Source organism: Vitis riparia, chromosome 17 (genome assembly GCF_004353265.1).
Source record: "Vitis riparia cultivar Riparia Gloire de Montpellier isolate 1030 chromosome 17, EGFV_Vit.rip_1.0, whole genome shotgun sequence".
Taxonomy (NCBI): Eukaryota; Viridiplantae; Streptophyta; class Magnoliopsida; order Vitales; family Vitaceae; genus Vitis; species Vitis riparia.
The window spans coordinates 12859666-12871752 of NC_048447.1; the positions used below are offsets into that span (position 1 = coordinate 12859666).

General features: G+C 35.5%; 2 protein-coding genes across 2 annotated transcripts; both read right to left on the reverse strand.

The window, feature by feature from the left end:
* Positions 1–5010: 5010 nt before the first annotated feature.
* LOC117903926 (gibberellin-regulated protein 6) lies at positions 5011–6290 on the reverse strand. The gene is made up of 4 exons (XM_034816435.1): positions 6164–6290; positions 6016–6051; positions 5893–5926; positions 5011–5509 (listed from the first exon to the last, which is right to left on the reverse strand). Exons 1-4 carry the CDS (start codon positions 6224–6226, stop codon positions 5328–5330), a joined length of 315 nt encoding a protein of 104 aa, XP_034672326.1. The 5' UTR covers positions 6227–6290; the 3' UTR covers positions 5011–5327.
* Positions 6291–10798: 4508 nt separating this feature from the next.
* Positions 10799–11515, reverse strand: LOC117903927 (mini zinc finger protein 1). Its single transcript, XM_034816436.1, has one exon. It carries the CDS (start codon positions 11297–11299, stop codon positions 11033–11035), a length of 267 nt encoding a protein of 88 aa, XP_034672327.1. The 5' UTR covers positions 11300–11515; the 3' UTR covers positions 10799–11032.
* Positions 11516–12087: the final 572 nt, after the last annotated feature.

Genomic DNA, 12087 nt, shown 5'->3' on the forward strand with positions numbered 1-12087 from the left:
CATAATTAATCTAATTCTCAGCCAAATTAAAATAGTAAAATTTAAATTAAAAATAAAAAATTAAAAATTGATACTCTTTCTCAAATAAAAAATCTAAAAATTAATGAATTAATTTCAATAATGAACTAATGAACCATATATTTCAATCACAGATTCATAATCTAAATACATACCGTAAGTGCAAATTTAGAAAATTTTTAAACATTTTTTTTATTAACGAAACATTATTAGAAACTCAATTTATTATCCAATTATCAATTTTATAACTAATTATATAATTAATATTATAAATTTTTTTATGATGATAATTGTTAGCACGAGGATTTTCCAAATTGACTTTTGATGAATACAAAACAGAGATCAAGACTAACGTGTTTCCTCATTCGATTTAGAAAATTCCATCTTTTGACAGCCTATATACGCAATGGCAAACGTCTCCCTCGTTCCTTCTAGGAAATTTTCATCTTTTGAACAGTCTCATCAGCCCATATGCAAGGCCAAAAGTCTTCCTCATTCCTTCTAGAAAATTCCCTCTTTTGAAGACCCCCTCAACAGCTCATATGCAATGCTAAATGTCTTCCTCGTTTCTTTTAGAAAATTCTCTCAATCCAAAACGTGACCTCTACTCCTAAATGAAACTCTAAACTTAATAGAGAATTCTCCCACATTGGCTTTTTACTAACAGTTAAAATCAAGTAAAGTTTTAAGTTTTATTGATAATCTCAAAAGAAAACTCGAAGTACATCTTGAAGAGATTCAAATGTCATGAACAAAAGGATCCTTGAAGACTCGAGAGGTTTAGGAAAAATTGTAAAATAAATCTCATGGGTACTTTTAATGCATTCGTTCAAACCTTCTTTTTCTTAAAAATAATCTTAATATAACTTATTTAGGTGGTATTTGTTTTTTTTTTTTTACTTTTTACTGAAAGCAATTTATTTTCATAATTTAAGTTGTTTGTTTTTCTACTTTTTTTCATGACTTATTATAAATTTTTTACTAAATAGAAAAAACCAAAATATGTAACTTTTTTTAAATAGAAAAAACAATATATTGATTTTTATTTACTTTTTAATATTTAATAGAAATAAAATATTACAAAAAGAAACAACCTAATATTTAACACTTTTAAGCATTAAGGTTCTATTTAAAATCAAGTAAAAAAACAAACACCACCTAAGACTTTTCCTAAGCTCATGTGCACGACACTTAGACGATTTAAGTCACTTGATATTGCTAAGTTAGCTTTGGTAAGCTACTTTGTGAAATTAAGGTTAATTTAATTAGGAAAATGGCTCAAAAGAGGGAATGAATTAGGTTTTTGAAAAACTTTTCAAATCACTACAAAATTGATAAAAATAAGTACAAGTATAAAGAGATTGAGTTAGAGAGAGTAAACACAAATTTTATAGTGGTTTAACACCCTTTGCCTATATCGACTCTCCTTAAACTTCAATTGAGTGAGAGTTTCACTATTCTTGAAACTTCAACTAAACTTCCAATGTCTTTACACTTGGATTCCGACTTCAAGAAGTGTTCACACACTTCTTTTAAGTATTCACTAACTTGAAGCTTTTGATGCTCATAATCTCACTTAAAACAATGATGAAGGAAACTTTCAACTTAGCTCAATAAATACTCAAATACATAAAAAAAAAAAAAAAAAAAGCTAGGATGAATAACAAATGGTGCACTAGAAGATATGGCAGTGGAGAATTAATACATCAATGAGAAAATGACAACTTTTAAATGAAAGAGAATAGATTAGACAATTAATTGCAAGTGTTCTCTTTCTCATAAATGAAGTAAAGTTTTCTATTTATAGGTTTCCACCATTAGACATAAAAAATGTTGAAAAGTGGTCTCATTCGATCAAGCTTCGGTTCATAATCTCTTAAACTTGAAATGTCTCCATATTCTTTTAAACTTGCATCCTTTGATTCCTTGATGGGTATCTAATCCTTCTAATTGAATTTCTCAATTAAAACCTGAAACTTATCTTGATTTAGATCATTAGTATAATAACCATTATTTGTTATCATCAAAACATTATTAGGAGAACCTTTGTGCTAACACACTTGATATTACTAAATCAATCTTTCCTTAATCTTAACTTGTTATGCTAAGGAATGCTACACGATTTGGTTAGTTACAATTGGTAAAGTTTTGCATTACACAAGAATGCTTTACAATACTAGGAAACTCTCAACTAGCTTGGTGCCTTAGTCGAATAAGGTCATCTCCTATTTATAAGCACCCAAGGAACTCTCTCAAACCCATTAAAGGTTCCTTATAACTTAAAGAATTCTCTGGAAAAGCCTACACAATGGCTATATACAAGCTATGTACAAGACTTGTTCAAAACTCTCTAACCCCACATTCTTCCTTTGTCTCACATACTAGTGTAGATATGTATGGATATCTCTACGCTTTTTCGGAATCTTCCATACTCTTCCACTAGCAATCAAGTGTAATGGCTCCAAAAAGTCCCAAAAGCTTCTACTCTCCTATATAAGCTCAAGGGACGGTCATTTGAGCAAGTTGTAACATTAAGATCTTAAAAATGAATGAATACGCATTCTACCTCAAAACTTTGGGCTAAATTCTTTCAAAAATGCCTATAAAGGTTTCTGAATGAATTGTTGAAGCTTTTGGAAGGTTAGGACTAAAAAAAGAAGTCTTTTGAGTTGTTTTAAGCCTAACTGGTCAAGGGTACAATCAAGTTGCTCTAAAACTTTTGTCTTCCAGAACCTTGGTGTTGTGAGTAGAGCCTTTACTTTCCCAGTTAAGGACCGATCGAGGCTTGATTGAGAATTGGTTGAACCTTAAAAAAGATAAATGGTCACTTGTTGAGATCGATTTTCATTTTGTCCATGATGAAGTTTTTAGTGGCAACCTCCGTGTCTCTCATGTCTCCTCACAAGATTAGCTTGTTGATGCCTTAACTAAGCCCCTATCACGCCAAGGATTGCTCTTACTATAGTCCAAGATTGGTGTGCCCACTCTTGGCATGATAGAGATAATTCTGGAAGATATTATTCTGAAGCACCAAGAACATTCCAAAGAAAATTCTGGTGCAACAAGTATCCCTCAAATAAAGGCTTAATCATTGTACATATATTTTGTAATTACCATAAACTATATCTCTCCTTTTTATAAGCTCCTCCTCCACTTAGAGGTACCTCCTCATTCACTTCCTCTATTGCCGTCGCGGGAGGCGATGCTTTCTTTTTCTTACCTTAGCCTTTTTATGTGAGTACCGTTGACCCATCCAGTAATTCTTCATAGTGCATAAAATCAAGTGTGGCATCATATAATGTCATGTATAACACCTCTGTTTCCATCCTCAAGTTCACTCCAAAAGCCTTCAAAACCTTTGTAATAAACATTCCATAGGGAAGAAGTGCAGTCTTACTCTAACAACGCATCTTTATCTGTTGAATGATACAGTAACAAAATTTACTTACACGTCCCTCTAGCATGCTGTCAACCAAAAATGCCTTAAGGAATGAAATATCGTCATGTTGCACACCGCCCACCCTTTGGAATGAATATATATACCTTACCATATGGTGGAGCAACCTACAACTTAATGTAAGGTCTTTGACAGCTGGTTTGAAGGCAAATGTAGAAATGGAAGTCCTTACATTCTCTCAACAGTATCCATGGGTGAGAAACTGTCTACCCCTGACTTCTTTTGTGCCACTTGCTCATTATGTGAGAGTGGAGGCTTTTCAGGGAAATGGTACTATTGTGGTTGATGCCTTCCTTCAAGTACCATTAATCAACAGGAATAAGTACGTTGCAGTTTCTTTTGTTTGATGGGCCCGAAATTGTTCCACTCATTGATGAATGTCAGAAAGGCATCCATGAATGCTGTGTTGTCCTTCACAGATTTGACAGATGTTTGCTTGTTATCGGCAGCAGCAGTTAAATTCAGTGGATCAAGTTCCTCCGGTAGGAGATTCTCAAAAACTGACCTCGGTCTTGAATCTATCTCTGGAATGCAAGAATATACGTGGATCTTCCCTTCCCCGTATATTGTCTCACCAGAAAAGCAGGAATAAAAAATGCCTAGAAAAATGAAGCTATGGATTGAGTAGTGTAACATATTTGTGTATAAAGCACTGACCCCACTGCAAATTGGCATGGACAATGGTTGGATAACCATGAAACTAGAATATTCTTATATTTGATTCCAATTATATCTCCATCTGAGTTGTATTGGGTTCACAGGGTTTGGACCCAAATAAGGCTTGGTGTCAACACTCTGCTCTCATTTCACATCAACTCTTTAAAATCCCACTTGCAACCAAAAAAAAATAAATTTCCAAATGAAAAGATTCCTAATTTCTCGGTATGTCTTGTAAGAATGAGAGGGAGGATGATGGTTTACTTCTTTGGGCATAGTTTAATTTTCCTTTTTATGATCATTCAGGTTGTTTCCTCATTTTTCTTCTATTTTCTTTACTGTAATTAGTGATGTTTTTCTGTTCTCATACCAAACCTCGTTATGCTGAACTAAGAGTTTCAAGAAACAGGATGGATTGTCCAAATGGTACGTTTGGTGGCTGAGAAATTTGAGGGAAAACAGAGTATTTGAAGCTTTGCTAGAAAACAGAGTACTTGAAAAAGTTTTACCCCCTTTCATCATACTTGGTTTTCTTCTCCAACAAGTGTCTTATCCAGATTATTGCAGACAAATGAATGGAATTTCATCTTTACTTCCCTTCAATTAGTAGATTTCTTCTCAAATCATTCTGGGTTTGAAAATTTGTCAATCTCTACCCTTCTTACCTCAGAACTTATGGTCTAATAATTCAATCATCTTTATTTTTGTTTTCTATCATGATCTGCATGTGCTATGCTTCTGGGCTCTCATTATTCCAAAAAACTTTGCATGAGAAGGGTCCTCCAATCAAACAAACAAAGCCTAATAATTCAATTATCTTTATTTTTTATCTGCTTTTATTTCCTGTTCCATGCAAACAAAGCCTAAAAGAAAAGGGATGTTGAAACATTGGAGCTCTCAACTCTATCAGTTAAGTACAGAGCAATCAAAACTTGCCCCCCAAAAAAAAAACCATGATAGTATTTCATATGATTTGCCATACATAAGATTGCAAACTGATAGAATAATACTCCTAACAAGAAATAAATTCGGTCATGCTGCTCATCTCCCAGGAATGTAGAACTGCTTAAACCTGATGGAACTATGGATTAAAATCCACCTCTAGGGAAAATGATGATTCCTTTTGTAATGACATCAGTACTAAATCAGTAGTAGATTAGAAGGATGGCATTAAGAGAGCAGAGAGGGAAATGATCTAAGGGCACTTGGGTCCTCCCTCCTTGGTCTTCCAGTTGTTGTAGCAAGGGCACACTGCCTTATTCCCATAGTAGCCAGGGGGTACACACAGGCACTTGGCACAGCACTTTTGACAGAAAAACATGCATGGTTTGTGGTACTGCGTCTTGCTACATCTCCTCGTGCATTGTGATGGGCATTCTGCTCATTTAACCCAGGGAAAAAAACATAAATGATCATCAGAATTCACCATTTATTATGTTCCGTCAAGAGTTCAAATGCTCAAAAACACAGTTTTAGTCTGTTTAAGGATACCATCCACAATCTTATTTCAAAATATTTTGAAAAATCATCCATTATCCAGGCAATTTTGACTAGGGAGAAATGGATGAAACTTTCACATCCAGCCAGGTGGGAAGTCTTAGATGGTTTTCAATGAGAAGTTGGAAAATTCAGTTTGACACCTTTACAAACTTGGCTGAAAAACTGGTAATGATGGCCACAACAGATTCAAGCAAGAAAAAAATTGAACCCGTTATGCAGAATTAGCATTAAGATCAAAGAGAAAAGGTGGTAGAACTTACGGTTGCTCTTGAGACTCCCTGGACCATACGACCCCTGAAAATAAAAAGTTGTGTGTTATAAGAGGATCAAATGTGAATTTCCCAAAGCATGATGCACATTTTTATCAACACTCCATGACTTACACTGTCAAGATGGTATTGGGCTTCTTTTGCCATGACCTACACACACACAAAAAAAAAAAAAAAAAAAAAAAAATGAATTTGTTATCAAAGTAGACACCAAAATGTAGAGGCAAAATTTTACAGTACTTGTTTGGAGGGGTGTACTCACCTTTGTTGAAACCATGGAAATGGCAAAGAGTGCCAAAAGCAGAAGAGGGACAAGCTTTGCCATTGGGGAGATGGAGAGAGGGAGAGGCTTGAATACTGAAGTAGTGTGTGGGCTTGATTTGGATTCCCTTACTGATGTTGGGCTATATATAGGTGAGTTCGAGAGGGTGGCCAGGGAGATTAATATACCGAGCTGTGATCCATGGATTGGGAGGGTGATGTTCCCTAAACGCCCATGAAAATGACATAAATGATCCATGTAATTATTTTGTGGCACCAATCATTCACCATCCATGTCCTCTGATGTGTCATCTTTTTCGGCCCTTTTCTATCTTCTTTGTATTCCTTTCTACTCTCTCTTTCAACTGAAAATTTTCATCACCATACAAATCATCTATCTTTGTTGTATCACTTATATTCCATTTCCGAATGTTGACAGGCCAAAACATGGGGTAATTCTCTTCTGGGGGTCAAGAAAAACAGGCCCCATCTCCTATATTTGAGATCAAACCTGGATACATGTGAAGCCAAGAACTAAAACTCAATTCCCTCTGATTTAACCGTCATAATGCATAATAACAATAATGATGATAATGTAGAGAATCATGGCAAATTTTGACCACCATTCCACCAAAAACCTATGTAGGGGAAAAGGTTCAAAAGGGTGTTTCAGCAAATTCACAAGCTGCCGGTGGATTGCTGCCTAGTAACATGGGAGTTGGTTATGACTGTAGGTCCACACTGCCTGTGGTAATGACCCAATATCCCCACTTGTCGTCCAGCCCCCAGAGAGAAATGATTAAATATTGAAGATAAGAACAAGGTTCTGATGCCCCAAATGAGTACACCCACCTCTGCACAAATCCACCATCAACCCAATCAACAATGAAGCCATCTAGGCACGGCAACATCTCAGAGGAGGTGTAGCGCAAAAGCCCTAGTCCAGCAGTGTATTGGATTAGGGCTGAGTGGAAAAGGTTGGTTGTCATTATTGGGGGAGGGTGTGGGGGACTAGGTTCGACCATGTGCTCATATCTGAACTCTACCACATGAACGAAAGATGCATCTCGACGACAAGAGTGCGCAGCTTGCGCTGTAAACCATCCCTTCTTGTCTATCTATGTATGTCATGGGGATTGGCTTATCTACATTCAGTTTTCTGTCATGTGCCCAGGCCCACCCATTCTCCCTCTGCACATGTTTCATCCACCTACTTTATTTATGAGCTAATAACCGTCATTTTACTTTAAATTTTAAATTTTAAATTTTAAATTAGAATTCATAGTTGATTGATACATAATCATCGTTATGTGTTGGACTCAATTTGGAACATTTGATCAATGTTTTATTCCAAATCTAGACATAGCCTTTTTGTTTGGATAAAGCCTCTTCCTAATCTCACTTTTGAAAATGTAAGACATTTTAGGTATTTGAAATTAGTAAAACTCGACCTCACATGGAAAATTAAACTTAATTGGTTGGGTTCAAGATAAAGAAAGTGAGTGAAAATGAAAAATTCATTTTAGTATAAATGTCAGTTTAGTTTGAAAATTTTAAAGTCCATTTTCTCAGTTTAGTTTTTAATTTTTTTTTTAATCTCCAAAACATAAAATTCGAGCAACTTGATATTTATTTTCATTAAAATAATTTATTGTTATTAAACTATAATCAAATTAATTTTTAAATGTATTCATTGTATTTTTTATTAAGAATTTCAACGCATTTAAAACTTTTATTTATCTAGATTTAATTATTTTTTTAAACGAAGTTTGATTTAAGGTTTAAATTAATTTATATTCAATCGATCATCTAAATCAAACCAAAACGATTATAAAGAAGTTAGATTTATTTCGATTGGAGTTTACCATCACTCTGGTATCTTAGACCACAAGACCCAGCTTGCAGTTGGAGTTGAGATTGGGCCCTAAACTTAGGCCCAGCAAGATTTCATTCAATTATTGTATTTTCTATGATTATTTTGTTATGCTATTTCAGACATTTTGCTTTAAAAAATACTTTAGGCTATGTTTGGTTCCCGGAAAATTTGAGGGAAAATGCGAGGGAAAGAAAATATAAAGGAAAAATAGAAGGAAAGAAAAAGTGAAGGAAAATAAAAAAATAGATTAAAAGTTGATAAATTATTTTTTTTGTTACTTCAAACTCATTTTATTTATTTTAACTCATCAATATAAAGATTAAATAATTTAAAAATACATAAGTTTTTAATTAGTTTTAATTATATTTGATTTTCTTTGATATTTTTCATAGGACAACCAAACATGAGAAAATCATTTTCCTTAACATTTTTTTTCTTTCCTTTGTACTTTCCGGGAACCAAACATAGCCTAGATGTCTAGCATGGAGGGATATCTTTGGGAAAAACCCTGACATTGCTGGGCTTGGGCTCACATGCTGTTCATGGAAAAGGTCAAAACTGTGTGTTTCTAATTGGGCTGGTGCAGTGTGCTGGCTTGGCCCAGTCCATGAGCAATCCTTGGACTGTGTCCTACAAAACAAGTAGTACACACTGGGATCTCCACATAATACATGTTGCTATCAACTGCAAAAGATTGCCAACATATTTCAGCTTTCCAGGCTGTGAATTGGAGGTAATGCAAATTAATGTTGGCTGTCTCCTTGGTTTTCTCTGGGTTCTCGTTGTCATTGTTGAAGAGCTAGCTGCCAATGCCAGGGTCGGCACCATCTTCTTCCACCTGATGATCTCTCTTTGCATAGCCTTTGGTGCATAAATTTCAATCACATTAATTTCATAACAAGGAGAGAGAAGTGAAGACAGTATTCATGGATGCCGCTCCTTCAATTTTCTTAAGACCTAAAATAATAACGATAAAGTCTAGGATAAGGCTTGATATGACATAGGCTTTATTGTAGTCTAGTCGGTCGGTCGTCTCCCCAATATGGAAATGGATGGTGATCAGCCATAGTGCCTACACCCTGCAAGTATAGGGTAGTTTTAGGCACTGATGAGATTCCATAACCACTTACTTGGATTGAATACACATGTGAAGTAGGGCGACAAACATGAGAAGAAGACAATGTTTAATCGTCAGTTAGCGATGGAGAGCATAGAGTTCATAAAATGCCACACTTAATCGACAACATTTGCTTTATCTGGCCTAGAGAGTTACAGATTGGGCATGCAGGCCATACAATTTATCAATAATTTGTGGGATTAGGATGTGGGTCACTGGAATATTTGGACAAGATCAAGCCGCAAGGAATAGGGTCCAAGACATCAAATTTGGATGTAGTTTTAGGCAAAGACCAAATGTTCCTTGGAGTACTACTTTTGATGGAGCCCTATATCCTATAATCAATAGCATCCACATAAATAAGAAGACATTACCAATTTAGAGATGCAATCTATGAAATTAGTTTTCTTCTTCAAGCTACTTTAATCTCTTGCACTCAAAGCTTTCTAAGTTGGGGGGTTTTTAAATGACTGATCTTGATGATCATATGTTCCACTGAAGCAAAGAAAGTGAGTCTCATTAATCATGATTTATATTTAGCTAATGGCTATGGCAACCACTTGGATTTTGATTGTTCCTTAATCCCTAAGGGAGTAAAACAAAATCCAAAAGACCAGACGACATTTGATATGCTCGAGGAAAAAGATATAAAGTTAGGTTTCCACTTGGATTAATTTAACACACTGTCTGTTTTTCATATCCTTTATTCTCCTTTGTTCTCTTCTAACAGATTCCACTAACCATCCAAAAGACAAAGAGGGTCACCTCCTACAGCATATGTTGAAATTCCAAGTTTAAGCCTTAGACAACTTTTAAGTAAATCCCTAAAGAAGATTATGGTGAGAAAGCATGATTACATATGTGGGCCTTAATTTATAGTTGATGATTGAAATAAAGATTAATCCCTCTTTATCAGGAGGATGCTAGAGAAGGAAGGAAGAATAAACTTTTGAAACACACATACCCTCGATTGGCTTCCCAGAAAAATTATATGGAAACTGAATTCAACCACCCTTTGTTCAGTTAGGTATAGCTACAAGTATAGTTGAGCAGGGGTTTCGAAGGTGAAAGACTTCACAGCTAATCAAGCTTTTATAATCAAGGAGTATCATACTGAAATATTATTGTAATCAGAAACATTCACTGGCCATATTGTAGTGAATGAGACTAATTATTTAAGCATATGCCACCTTTTAGAATAAAATAGTAGAAGCTGCTGCTGTGAAACAAAATCTATATGTTTAATTAATTTGCTGTTGCCCTCTTGAGGCATAATTCATGTACTTAATCAGAGGTATTATCAGTGGTTTAACCTAGCATAATGTGGAAGAAATCAGCCAGACACCTCAATTATGAGATAAGTTAGCCAGAAAAGAGTTAGGGTTCCAGCTTAATTAATTAGGGAATGGACTTGTATATATGTCTTCCTGATTCATATGCTTGAAATCTAAAATTCATGCAACTGAGATGGGATTTCTCCTTCTCTTGGCCTTCATTCCTCCATAGTCAATACATAGTTATAGTAGAGGAGAGTATAATAATAGCATTACATTTAACCCTATCTTCCTTAGCTCCTTGTAGCACACTGATTTACAATAATTTTGTTCTGATGAAAAGAGAAATGAAATTTCTTAAACAAAATGAAAGGGGAAATGAAAATATAGATTGATCCTTGATCTCTCTTGCAGAACTTAGTACTCAGATGTTTATATTCCCAATATATGAACTAAAAATTACAGGAGCTATGCTTGTGGATGATGATCAGAGATACAAGATCAATACAACAATCACAGACAACATTACACAAATTTTCAAAGACATAATCCCGCTTTCCGTATATATGTTTCTTATATGTGCTATCAATGATTGGAATTAGGCTAGGAAGAGTCACAAACTACCTCAGAGTCCACTTCCTTTCTGTGGAAATTCCGGTGGCAGCCACAAGCAGCACATGTAAAAGCAGCACTCGTACCCTCAACTCCACTTGCCATGAACTCCCTGCAGCCATCCACAGCATGTCCGCCCATATTGGCTGCATGATTTTTTTGGCACTCTCTGTAGCGCACGCTCCTGTATGTTGAAGACGAAGTATCGGAACTTCTTTCTGATCGATCTCTTCTCACAACTATTTGGCGCTTCTTCATGCTTTGAAAACCCTAATTCTTCTCCCGGTGCGCGGAGTTCTTTCAAACCTATAGAAACAGGAGGGTTTTTTCCTTTTGCTTTTTTAGTCAGTCCACTGATCAAGACCCAGAAGCTAGCATGGAGCAAAGAATGAAGAAAAAGGTAGCTTTGAGGGAGTTGGTGCCTAGCCCTAACCCTAGCATGTATATTTATATATGGCTGAGTGGCATACCACTAGCAAATAGGAAAGAGGCCACAAGCAGCCATGATTTACCATATTTATATGTTTTCCTTTTTCTTTTTCTTTTTTCTTTTTTGCAGGTCCTTTGGGTTTATTATTAATAGGGGCAAGTATCTCCCCATTGCATCTTCATCCCGGCTTTGTTACCTGGCACAGCACACCCACACCATGGAATAGAGTGGCACTTCCATTATTCTCAAAAAAGTAGAAAAGAAATTAAGTCACAAGTTACACTTTTGTATTAGAAGAAAGACTAAAGCACCCTGATCCATGTATCTACGTGGCACACTCAGATTAACAATAGTTAGGGACCTAAAAGGAGCTGCATGGAAGAAGATCCTTGTCCTTGCATAAACATACAAACCCTAGAACAGTATTGTGAAATGATGGTCCAGCTGCCTCGCCAAGTCACTAGCTTAAAACAAGCAGAAAGGAAGGAAGGAAGGAAGAAAGAAAGAAAATAGACAGTGATTGCCGCGCAATTACGGCATCCCTAGTATAATGGGAAAACTGAGATTTATGGTGAGACCACAGGGATTGGTCAGTTACAGAATGAATAGGGCAAAG